Here is a 13,203-nt window from a genome sequence, read left to right on the forward strand (position 1 = left end):
AATGTGAATAATAGATCCAAAAAATAAACCGTGTGTGGATTTCAATGAGAATGCCAGAGGTGGCAAACAAGGTGAACTCGTTACAGACGAGAAAAGCCTATTGAATCCACCCACATAGCTACACCATCTGCTAATCCATGGCTTTATAAATACATAATGGGCTCTTCATTAAGTTCAAACGGACGACAAGGCTCTCGTGTCCTCGCTCTACTGATGACCTAGTCCTGTGCATCAGTCTATGAAAATAAAAAAAATTGCTTGCAATCTGCAGAGAAGCGTGTGTGTGTGTGTGTGTTCGTGTGTGTGTGTTACCTGCTGTGTTGACACGGTTGAGACCTCTGGGGATGTTCTCCTTGCCCAGACCTGCTCCGTTAACCAGACTGCTGGCCATTCTGGGTAGAGACGGGAGACAGGGTCAGATCTGACATCAAACATTATCGTCATGGCCATCTGATGACGGGCATTTCTTCAAACTATTTAATACTGCCACAATGAATGTCCATAGAGAGGAATTTCCTTTCACAGCTGGGATTAGTAATCCTACACGTTAGGAAGACACGGACACGCGCACAAAGCAATGGAACATCCTCGGAGTAACAGAGCAGTGGCAGCAGTGTGTACAGGGCCACTGTGCTGTGCCTCATTCAAACAGACAACTACCAGGACCCTGGCAAAGAGATACTCTCAGCACAGTCTTTTAATGGCTGTCACTATGAAGCACTGTGCACCTATTAAAGCCCATACTCTCAAATACAGTGCAGTCAGTGTGTTACTCATCTCCACTGTCCCCCCCCGTTTGAAGAATAACCTAAATTAAGGTCACACCCAATTGCACTGAGGAAATGGATCCTGTGAGGTAGTGTAAACGCCAAGGAGGACGCTGGGTAAATTAATACTCTAGAATGCAATTCATATTTCCTACAGTATTTAATGATGACGTGGTCAAGGAGAGATTACCAGTTTGGCCATGCAGCAATAACACTACAGCCTGTGCTGTGTGTCCTGGCTGTGGAATACCGCAACACCATCCCATCTAGCTAGCGACGACACGCTTGATCAAATTACCACACACGGCGGCTCCGTAGGCGTCACAGGTCCTTTTTCCGACCCTTTCCGCCGCCTAGTAAGTAAAACCCCAACTGAGTCATTTCAACGGGGGAAAAGGAGATTATGAGAAATAAATAAAGACGAAGTAGTGAAAGTGCGCTCTTCAAAGCTGCGTAGTGCTAATAGCTGTATGGCTGTCAGTAGTGCTGTGAGTGAGTGTGCGGAGGGGAGACCTGTTGCCTGGCTGCCAGCAGGACGTCTGACATGTGGGTGACAGTGAAGAGGAGAGAGAGGGGGAGGCATGCTTTACTACAGGGAAGCCTGCTTGTTCCCTGTAATTGGGCTGTTCAGAACCCGGGCGGAATCTCCCCGACAGTGTGGGAGGAACACACGTTCTGTCACGTAGCTTGTTATTAGCAGGGACAAGTCTGTGAAGAGATCAGAAGTGCCTGCGTGTGTATGAGAAACATTTTCATCTCATCCCACTTAACTCAAAAGTACCCTGTCCACATGGAGACGGGCAACAGACTTGGCGAGAGAGCCTCTCTCATTCCCCTATGATCGTCCATACTATAGAGGATTATCATTCTGTCACTCTGGTGCAGGATCACTGCAAGCCCGGGGGCATTGTACAATAAGCCATTCACTAACACAAAACACACACAGGCAGCAGACTCTCTCCAGTGCCATTTCCACCCCACACGGTGTGATAAAGATCACCTCAGAATCAGAGAGGCAGCAACATAAGAAACCCTTCCACAACTGACATTGCTTTTGTTAAATTGCATTTGAGGCTTTCTAAATGGTTATTTTTTAATCATAAAAAACAGTTTTTTTCATTTTAAAAATGTTTTACAATAGGCAGAAATTGCTCCGCCATTTCCTGGTTGCAAAAATTCTAAGAAGTAACAAAACAGGCAATGAATAGTGTAGAGCCCTCAAACTCAACTCTGGACCTTGAAGCCAGTCCCACTGCTCCCCCCACCCATTGTTCCCCTCTAATCGGGGACAGATTTAGACCTGGGACACCAGGTGTATGCAATTAATTACCGGGTAGAACACAAAACCAGAAAGCTTTTCAGAATTCACCAATAAATTGGTCCACATGGAATGCTAAAGGCATAGAAACCGTAAATGACTTTGTAATAGGAAATAATTGTAAAAAGCTATTTTGGACTGACCAATGTAGATATTTTCAAATACATGCAACTTATCTTTCATATCACGAAAATTCCATTTGAAATGTTTGGGACATCAGGACAATCTTGAGGGAATCTTACCGAGTCAAAAAAGTATGGTCATATGATAGGTTTTGTATATCTTACCTTGCAGAGAGCCTATCCACTGACAACCTCTTAGGGAAAAAAATATTGGAACCATGAATTAAAAATAACTGATATTGGCACAAGATGGAGGGAATGTTGGACATTGACAAAATGACAGTTAACGAAAATACTGTATAAAACTAATGTATAGAATGTATTATACAAGCGACAACATTCACAACATTCACCAATTCTACAGCACGACGGCAGAGTCACGTTTTAAGTGTAAAACTAACAAGGATTCAATTGTCTATGCCTTCTGGGAATATTATATCAAGTCCAAAAGTTATGGGCTCAGCTAGAAAGTTGGCTGTCAGAAGTATTACAATGTCAATTCACTGACTCACTGACTGTCAGTCTGCATATGTTCAAGGCATGGCATATGAGGGTGTAGTGAGATACCTGATGGGTTGGATGATCTTAACTGGAAATCAACCAATCCTCTACTGATAACACAATGGAAAGGTCAATGCTTTATTATCCAAAATGTTGAAAGTGGGTGGGCTACTGAGAGAAACAAAATGGTGCAGTTTGAGGCCATGTGGCGGAGAGTGATGCAGGCGCTGGAGATGGTGTGAGCATGTGGGTCTGGGCAGGTGTGATGATGTTGTTTGTGTGCGTATGCTGTCATTTGTGTGTGTATATGTTTTGTAATAATAAAAAATATTTTTTTAAATAGAATTGTACCAAATACATTTTCAATAAGCACAATTGTATTTTCAGCTGGTGTACAATCAAACCTAATTTTATGTGTTACATGGGCCGAATAAAACAGGTGTAGTGAAATGCTTTTTTAGAAGCCCTTAACCAACAACGCAGTTAAGAAAAATATATGTAAAGTAAAAATGTAACATAGTTAAAGAGCAGCAGTAAAATAACAGTAGCGAGGCTACATACAGGGAGTACCGGTACAGAGTCAATGTGCGGGGGGCACAGTTAGTCGAGGTAATTGAGGTAATATGTACATGTAGTAGAGTTAACGTGACTATGCATAGATAATAACCAGAGAGTAGCAGCAGGGTAAAACAGGGGTTGGGGTAGCCATTAGATTAGCTGTTCAGGAGTCTTATGGCTTGGGGGGTGGAAGCTGTTAGGAAGCCTTTTGGACCTAGACTCGGCGCTCCGGTACTGTTTGCCGTGCGGTAGCAGAGAGACTAGGGTGGCTGGAGTCTTTGACAATTTTTTGAAACTTCCTTTGACCACCTGGTATAGAAGTCCTGGACAGCAGGAAACTTGGCCCAGGCCGTACGCACTACCCTCTGTAGTGTCTTGCGGCCAAGCAGTTGCAATTCCAGGCAGTGGGTGATACAATCAATCAGGATGCTCTCGATGGTGCAGCTATAGACCTTTCGAAGATCTGAGGACCCATGCCCAATCTTTTCAGTCTCCTGAGGGGTAATAGGCATTGTCGTGCCCTCTTCACGACTGTCTAGGTGTGTTTGGACCATGATAGTTGGTGATGTGGACACTAAGGAACTTGAAGCTCTCAACATGTCCACTACAGCCCCGTCGATGACAATGGGGGCGTGCTCGGTCCTCCTTTTCCTGTAGTCCACAATCATCTCCTTTGTCTTGATCATGTTGAGGGAGAGGCTGTTGTCCTTGCACCACACGGTCAGGTCTCGGACCTCCTCCCAAAAGGCGACCTCATCGTCTGTCGGTGATCAGGCCAACCACTGTTGTGTCATCTGCAAACTTAATGATGGTGTTGGAGTCGTGCCTGGCCATGCAGTCATAGGTGAACAGGGGTACAAGAGGTACTGAGCACGCACCCGAGGGGCCCCGTGTAGGTTCAGCGTGGCAGATGTGTTGTTACCTACCCTTACCACCTGGGGGCGGCCCATTGGGAAGTCCAGGATCCAGTTGCAGAGGGAAGTGTTTAGTCCCAGGGTCCTTAGCTTAGTGATGAGCCTTCAGGGCACGATGGTGTTGAACGCTGAGCTGTAGTCAATGAACAGCATTCTCAGGTAGGTGTTCCTTTTGTCCAGGTGGGAAAAGGCCATGTGGAGTGCAATAGATATTGCATCATCTGTGGATCTGTTGGGACGCTATGCAAATTGGAGTGGGATAGGATGGGTTGATGTGAGCCATGACCAGCCTTTCAAAGCACTTCATGGCTACAGAAGTGAGTGCTATAGGTCAATAGTCATTTAGGCAGGTTAACTTAGTGACCTTGGGCACAGGGACTATGGTGATCTGTTTGAAACATGTGGGTATCACAGACACAGTCAGGGACAGGTTGAAAATGCCAGTGAAGACACTTGCCAGTTGGTCAGTGCATGCTCGGATTACACGTCCTGGTAATCCGTCTGGGCCCCACGGCCTTGTGAATGTTGACCTGTTTAAAGGTCTTACTCCCATCGGCTACGGAGAGCGTGATCACACAGTCGTCCAGAACAGCTGATGCTCTCATGCATGCTTCAGTGTTACTTCTATGCTCGCTTCGAGGCAAGCATTTTGCTCGTCTGGTAGGCTCGTGTCACTAGGCAGCTCGCGGCTGTGCATAACAGATCTTTAACACACATTCTACGTGAAATTGTTCAGGTCGCCAAAAAAGCTGCCTACTATGCCTTTAAGGGATGCTGTCAACTCTATCGGCCGAAGGCTGTTCCCTTCAAAGAGTCTGATGTTTGGGTCCGATCCCTCTTTCCATGCCTTGCCAGGTTTATCCAGTGAGATTTGCCGCTCCATCTTCGTCCTCAGGGCTGATGGTGTCTTCTTGAGGAGCCGCCTGCCTTTTGCCATTGCGCTTCTCTCCTTCCCCTCCCCGTTCTCCTGCTCCATTCGTTTCCTCTCATGATCTCGGATCTTTCGCCGGATTAGGTTTTCTTCGTCTGACGGCGAAGCATCCTCGTTCTCACTCATCTCCATGATCTGTTTACGAATGAAGTCTTCGTCATCCCCTGACACGGGACTATCTTTCCCTAAGCTCTCACTGCTGTCCTCCAACGAGTCACCCCTGATGTCTGTCGGCACCAGCAGCTTTTTCTTTGCTGAGGCGTCCTTCTTCTCTGAGAGTTCTGGGTCATCCTCTGTGCTGGGAGATTCAGGTGAGAGGGGTAGCACCTCAAGTTTGCGTCTGGTCTTGAGTGAGTCGGTCAGTTTGTCTGAATTATCCTTTGGTTGTGTAGCCTGGGCCTCTAGTATGGGAAGGACAGTGCTCTCCAGCTTGGCAAGGTCTGAGGGGCTGGTGGGACTGCTATCCTTGGCGATGGTGTTTTTTTCTCCAGGGTCTTTCAGTGTTGCCTGTAAATTAAATAATAAAACACAATTAATGTATAATAAATATGTAGATGATAATCATCCATAATTGATTCATAAACATAACATATTATTTGGAACATTTAAAATTGATATATGAAGATGTATAAAGGGAAGAGAGCTTTTTTGTCTGTAGATTATTTTGCATAACTAAAAGGTCCGTACAAACATTTGTGAAAAGATCCCTTCTGACTTGAATCATCTAATTCTCAGCCACTACTGTTGCTACATACTACAGTCACCTCTCCAACTGCATCCAGTTCAGCCTCTATTATCTTCTCTTCATTCAGGGGTTTGTCTTCGTCCTGTTCACAACTACAGAGACTAGGGTGTCAGGTTCTACTACAGGGGCTGGGGCAATAGACTCATTTTCAGACACAGTTTCAGATATTTTAGTCTGCTCTGGTATTGTTTTGTCTTCTACCCTGCCCTGTCTGTCACTCACAGCTTTCACCTCTGATACTGAAAAATGTTCTTGCTTTTCACTAACTACAGGTGGTGACACAACCACTTTCTCTTTCTCTGGCTGAATGCTCTCAGACACAGAGTCTGTCTTTGGAGTTTGCTTGGATCATCTTTGGATAATTCTTTCTCTTGCACTGCTTTCTCATGACACACAGTAGGAGTTGGCACCCTACTCTCAGCTATAGACACATCTTGTTTATTTTCAGCTATGCTTGCAGCTTCTTTTCCTTCCTGTGTGGGTTTCTCCTCAGAAACGTTCTCAGGGGCTTGTGGCTCACTAGCAGCAGATGATAGTGACGCTGCCTCTGTAGCTTGTTCTAAGTGCTCTGCTCTGACCTTTTCTTCCTCTTTAGCTTCAGAAGCTGGAGGAATAGACTCATCCTGGGTTTTTTTCAGCCTTATTATCTGCTGTTGGCTCTGGTTCAACCTTTGTATCCACAGATGTCCAGATTTTCGTCTTTCTGACCTACACGTTCTGCTCCAGCCTCCGTTTCAGTTTCATTTGTGTTTTTTTTCTACTACTGGTGCTGGAGCTTCTACAGCCCCTGAGGTGGGATCTGATCAACTTTAGCTGATTGTGGTTCAGGTTCTGGGAGCTGTTCAGGGACTTTTTTCTCAAAAGCGGTGGGTGAAACTGACTCTCGGCTTTGACTTCTGGGGCTGGGTTCAACCACTGTTTCTGACTCTGTCCTTTCGTAATCACTCTCAGGGCTAACGTTTTCTGGTTCAGCAGCAGGAGGTGCAGGAGAAGCCTCTGGTACTTTCTTTACTACTGCCTCCTCTACAGGCTTCTCCTCAACTTGGGCTGGCGGAATTGGCTCTGCCTCCTTCTCTACAGGCTTCTCCTCAACTTGGGCTGGCGGAATTGGCTCTGCCTCCTTCTCTACAGGCTTCTCCTCAACTTGGCCTGGCGGAATTGGCTCTGCCTCCTTCTCTACAGGCTTCTCCTCAACTTGGACTGGCTGAATTGGCTCTGCCTCCTTCTCTACAGGCTTCTCCTCAACTTGGACTGGCTGAATTGGCTCTGCCTCCTTCTCTACAGGCTTCTCCTCAACTTGGGCTGGAGGAATTGGCTCTGCCTCCTTCTCTACAGGCTTCTCCTCAACTTGGACTGGCTGAATTGGCTCTGCCTCCTTCTCTACAGGCTTCTCCTCAACTTGGGCTGGCTGAATTGGCTCTGCCTCCTTCTCTACAGGCTTCTCCTCAACTTGGGCTGGCTGAATTGGCTCTGCCTCCTTCTCTACAGGCTTCTCCTCAACTTGGGCTGGCTGAATTGGCTCTGCCTCCTTCTCTACAGGCTTCTCCTCAACTTGGGCTGGGGGTATTGGCTCTGCCTCCTCCTCTACAGGCTTCTCCTCAACTTGGGCTGGTGAATTGGCTCTGCCTCTTCTACAGGCTTCTCCTCAACTTGGGCTGGCGGTATTGGCTCTGCCTGCTTCTCTACAGGCTTCTCCTCAACTTGGGCTGGCTGAATTGACTCTTCCTCTTTCTCTACAGGTTTATTCTCTACGTGGGCTGGCGGTATTGGCTCTTCCTCCTTCTCTACAGGCTTCTTCTCAACTTTAGCAGTAACTAGAGGAGGAGATGGGGCTACAGACTCAACTGCCTCAGTTTGTGGAACGGTCTCTACCTCTTTAGGTTGTTCATTCTCAGCAACTACAGGGGGAGTTTCTTCTACTGCAGGGGGTACCTCCTCTTTTTGTGAAGGCACAGCCTCTAGCTCTGCTGGTTTGGGAGATGCACAATCCTCTACCGGCTCATTAGGGGCTTCGGGAGCTGAGGCCGAATTCTCTACAACCTTAACTGGTGGAGCCGGAGCCACCTCTGGCATCTTAGTCTCCACATCTGAAGTCTCTGCTATTGGACCTGCATGTACTGAAGACACCTCAGTTGGAGGCTGTTCAACAGTAGTTGCTTGAGGCTCTGGCTCTTTAGGTTTCTCCTCCTGCTCGGTGACTGCAGGAGGTGTAGGAGCTGTATCCTCAGCTTTAGGTGGTTGGCTAGGTTTTTCCTCAATCACCACTGCTGTCCCTTCTTCCTCAGTGACTACAGGAGCTGGCGGTACAGGCTCTGGTGATTGGTCAGGTTGGACAGTAGTTTCCTGTGTGACCGTTGCAGGTGTTGGAATCACCTCTGGCTCTACCGGCTTAGCTTCCTCTTCAATAACCTTCTCTAGGATGGCCTCCTCTTTCTCACTACCTGCAGAGGGAGCCGGTGAGATCTCCTCTGGTGTAGATTCACTCTGCACATTATCTGGGCTTGGAGTTGGCTCGGGTGCTGCCTCAACAGGCTTTTCTGACTCATTCTCTACAGGGGGAGCAATGACAGGCTCCTCTACAACTGCAGGCTGGAAATCTGATTCTGCCTGAGTAGTGTCGGGTGGTGACTGTTCTTCTGTAACTTTCTCTGGCATACTCTCTGGATGATCCACTGCCGGGGCCTCAACAGCACTCTCCGCTACACTCTCTGGCACAGGCTCATCCAACATAGTCTCAGATATAGCTTCTATTGCTTCAGCCTGCTCTGGGTCTTTCTCCACCGCTGAGGCTTCGACAGCACTCTCCACTACACTCTCTGTCACAGGCTCATCCAGTATAGTCTCAGATATAGCTTCCATCGTGTCAGCCTGCTCTGGTTCTTTCTCCTCTAGGACACTATCAGAAGGGGGGTGGCATGCTCAGGTGGGATGGGTGTGGTGTCTGTGTTTGCAGACGCAGCGTCTGGTGTTTGGGGCGGGGTGCGTTCTGCTACTACCTTGGACATGGGAAGCGGCTGGGTGTCTTCCTTTGCTGCTGCTGCCTCTACCTGAGAGACTGAGGGGCTTCCCGTTAATGGAGAGGCAGCAGCAGCTGGGGAGTCAGGGACTTTGGCAGGGGAGGCAGGAGGGGTAGGGGTAGGTGTGGGTAGTTGCTTCTTCACAGGAGATGGTGGAGGGGGCATATCGCCCAGCTGGCCAGAGAGAGCTCTTTGGGTCTGGCAGTTGAGACATAACCATTCTTTCTGTAAGACAGAAAAACAAAGAAAATGATAGTTAGTGTGGACCTTGTAAAAATGCTCACTCACTCTAATACATAGTTGTTGTAGTGGATGATTAAAATGTTGCCTTTAATCAGTAATGATGTTTTATGATCATTATTAGAAAACCGGACCCACGGTTTCGTAAAACTTGGGCTATGCGCAGACACAGGGCCATTGTAGCCTATTCTATTTCAGGCAAGCTTTTTACTTTTATATAACTTAACAGATAGTTGTTTCATAATGCATGGTAATGGCACAGAGGTTTACCAAGGCATGTCAGAATGACTGGGGCAGCGGGTGCAGACATTCCACAGCAGAGCCAGGGTGGAGGCTGTGTGTGTTTGTGTGTGTCTAGCTGACCCATCTACACAAAACAATTTTATACAGTGCATCCATCAGGATGAACACATATTAGGCCCTATGACTTAATGACACAAGACCATAACCCCAGACCACTGCGCCCCTTAGTCCCATGTCCTAAATTCAGCATGATGTACAGTATATTAAGGATGAGCAACTGTTGGCCCGCGACCCCACTTTTGAAGGCCCTCACATCATTTTCCACAAAAATATTAGTATTATTTTTTACATTTTACTTTAATTTAACTAGGCAAGTTAGTTAAGAACAAATTCTTATTTACAATGACGGCCTACCGGGGAACAGTGGGTTTAACTGCCTTGTTCAGGGGCAGAACGACAGATTTTTACCTTGTCTCCTCGGGATTCGATCCAGCAACCTTTTGGTTACTTCCCAACGCTTTAATCACTAGGCTACCTGCCGCCCCATAGTACAACAAACTTTTGGAACTAATAGTAGAATACACAATATGCCGTTTCGAAATGTGGTTGTGCATCAGCAGTTTTTCTGTTGTGTCAGTCACTGATAGTTAATTCATTAGCCCACGTAATCAAAACATTTGAAGATTGCTAAGTTATTTTAGCAGCCAGCTATTTAAACTTGTTATTGTGGTCGAATGATCGGCTGGGGGGCCCCCATTGATTTTGTTTGTCAGTCTCACTCAGATATCATATTAAAACAGCACATTTTCCTTTCTGCCCCATTGCAAAATTTGTATAATTGCAGGAAATTAGTTATAAAATTGCTAAATGTTCTCCCCGCCACATGGCAAAATGTGTAGAATTGCAGCAAACTTGCTTTAAAACTGCAACATTTTCTCTACACCCCATGGCAAAATGTGTAGAATTGCACATTTACTCTAAAATGTAAAAAATGTCTCTCTGCTGGGTTCAGATTTTTTTGTAGCCCCCAGCCCATCAAAGTTGCCCATCCCTGATCTATGTTTTACATTCCAACCACATGCGAGGCTATAGCTCACACCACAGGTCAGTGGAACACTAATGCTTCGGACAAGGACCCTACAGTGGGATGAACTGAAACGTCTTAATTCAGACCAATTCAATCTTTCAGTAAACCCAGCTCAAAGGCAGGCAATTAAAAGTGTGCATTCAGTAAACGGTTTATCCTGTGTTGTGCGATGACTTCGGCATTGTTTTTTTCTTCCCATCCCCCGCTTGGGACCGAACCGGCTCTCTATCTCTGAAAATAACCATAGTGCATCAGCAAGAAAGACAACAAACCGCCACGAACACAGCTGTTCAAATCCTTCGTCTCGGAGGGCCTCTAATTCTGTCCTGTCATGGTTATCTGACTCAAGTTGACAATCACAGCACTAAAGAAGAAGTCATTACAGAAGAGCTCCACTGAGAACTGTGGTTTAAGTGTTGTACCCGTTAAGACGGTTTAATATTCAATATCTCGACAAGAAAGGAGAGAAAGAAACGATGGTAAACATTTGATTCCTAGGGACTTTGGGTCTTACACTGTAGCACACCAGAGCTAATGTAAGTAGGACTAATGATGGAGAGATGTTGTACTGTATGTGTAGATGTACTGTAAGAGTATTGGTAAAATAACACACACATTCACACATACACATACATATTCTCTCTTTCTCTCTCGGGGTGTAGTCAGCATGGGTCTGGCCACGCCTCCAGTCTCCATTTCAAGTAAACACCCTTTTTCCTGCACACCCGTTTTGTGTGCCTCCACAGGCCAGTAACGTGGGTGTGTGCCCTCCTGTGCCTGGCTTAAATGCAGGACTTATGCTAAATCCATACCAGATGGTGTGAGGCCTGCTAAGCAGTGGTGGAAAAAGTACCCAATTGTCATACTTGAGTAAAAGTAAAGATACCTTAATGATTACCTCATCACGTTCTCCATGTTAAATGGTTGGCATGAAGTTTAGAATGACATTTTGTTATCATACGATTGAAATGGAGAGTGTGTGTAAAAAGGAGCAAGGGAGAAGAGGAGAGAGAGAGAGAGAGAGAGAGAGAGAAGGAAGGAAGGCTGGAAGGAAGGAAGGAAGGAAGGAAGGAAGGAAGGAAGGAAGGAAGGAAGGAAGGAAGGAAGGAAGGAAGGAAGGAAGGAAGGAAGGAAGGAAGGAAGGAAGGAAGGAAGGAAGGAAGGAAGGAAGGAAGGAAGGAAGGAAGGAAGGAAGGAAATAGAGTGGAGCAAGAGAGGAAAGAAACAGAGAGCCGTAGGATTTCACCTTTATTATATATGATTTCGTGAATAATATCATAATCCAGCCCCATGTAGAGGTCCCTCTCCCTACAGTCCAGGATGCCGTGCCACCACCACAGGTCATTGGCTTTTGCAGCTTGACTGGTCCATCCATTTACACCCCAGAGAGCAGCTCGAGAGGCAGAGAGATGGTTCCAGATTGCTACTGATAGGGAGTAATGAGAGCCCGGACAGAGCCAGCCAGTCAGCCACAAGATCTGTCGCTTCGGCTTCAAACCACTTTTATCCTTGTCATCACTGACGCTATCAGAGATCTGCAGCCTACGGTCCCTGGACATCACCCTTCCACCAGATCACCACCATAAAAAGCATCCTGTCTCTCCATCTCTGTATTTGTCAAATACACACGTGCACACACTCTCTGTCTCTCTGTCTCTCTCTCTCTCTCACACACACACACACACACACACACACACACACACACACACACACACACACACACACACACACACACACACACACACACACACACACACACACACACACACACAAACACAGTGATACAGACACAGTGATCCACACACAAACACAGACTTCCACACACAGACAGTTAGCCACACACAAACATGTATACGCACATGAGTGTAACACTACAACCTTGTCATATTGCAATTATTTAACCCCTTTAAGCCATTACATTGACCTCTTGATTAAAGATAGGATGCTAATGGATGTTTGTGTTTTCCTAACTAGCCAATTACAAAGCATTCCTGGTAAAAGAGCTCAGCAGCTTCAATTCCTTGAAGTGTCATTAAGTGCCCAGTCTTGTCCAGTCTTGTCCAGCGCCTCATTAAGATAAGAGAAATGATGAGTCATTTCACAGAGTGTGTGTGTGTGTGACATCAGTTGGTCATCATAGTAGTAATGGGGGATGTATAATCATCAGCATCCTCACATTTGTATGGCCGTGTGGCTGTATGGCTGTGTGGCTGTATGGCTGTGTGGCTGTATGGCTGCATGGCCATATGGCTGTATAGCCGTGTGGCTGTGTGGCTGTATGGCTATGTGGCTGTATGGCTGTGTGGCTGTATGGCTGTGTGGCTGTATGGCTGCATGGCCATATGGCTGTATAGCCGTGTGGCTGTGTGGCTGTATGGCTATGTGGCTGTATGGCCATGTGGCTGTATGGCTATATGGCTGTGTGGCTATATGGCTGTGTGGCTATGTGGCTATGTGGTTATATGGCTATGTGGCTGTGTGGCTATGTGGTTATATGGCTACGTGGCTGTGTGGCTATGTGGTTGTATGGCTATGTGGCTGTGTGGCTGTGTGGCTGTGTGACTGTGTAACTATATGGCTGTATTGCTGTATGGCTTTATGACTTTATGGCATTATGTGGGATCCACCCTCTCATCCCTGTGGGTTGTGAATCAGCCATGCTGCTGTTTGCTAAGCACACATATACATATACATACACACACACACACATATACATATACACACACACACACACACACACACACACACACACACACACAC

General features: G+C 46.5%; 1 protein-coding gene across 1 annotated transcript; it reads right to left on the reverse strand.

The window, feature by feature from the left end:
- Positions 1-312: 312 nt before the first annotated feature.
- On the reverse strand, positions 313-9,094 carry LOC116369905 (protein piccolo-like; the record flags this gene model as incomplete). The annotated part of the gene is made up of 3 exons (XM_031819614.1): positions 8,853-9,094; positions 5,056-5,618; positions 313-392 (listed from the first exon to the last, which is right to left on the reverse strand). Coding segments are annotated over exons 1-3 (829 nt in total), but the record flags the coding sequence as incomplete, so codon positions are not given.
- Positions 9,095-13,203: the final 4,109 nt, after the last annotated feature.

The sequence above is a fragment of the Oncorhynchus kisutch genome, unplaced genomic scaffold (genome assembly GCF_002021735.2).
Source record: "Oncorhynchus kisutch isolate 150728-3 unplaced genomic scaffold, Okis_V2 scaffold2329, whole genome shotgun sequence".
Lineage (NCBI taxonomy): Eukaryota > Metazoa > Chordata > Actinopteri > Salmoniformes > Salmonidae > Oncorhynchus > Oncorhynchus kisutch.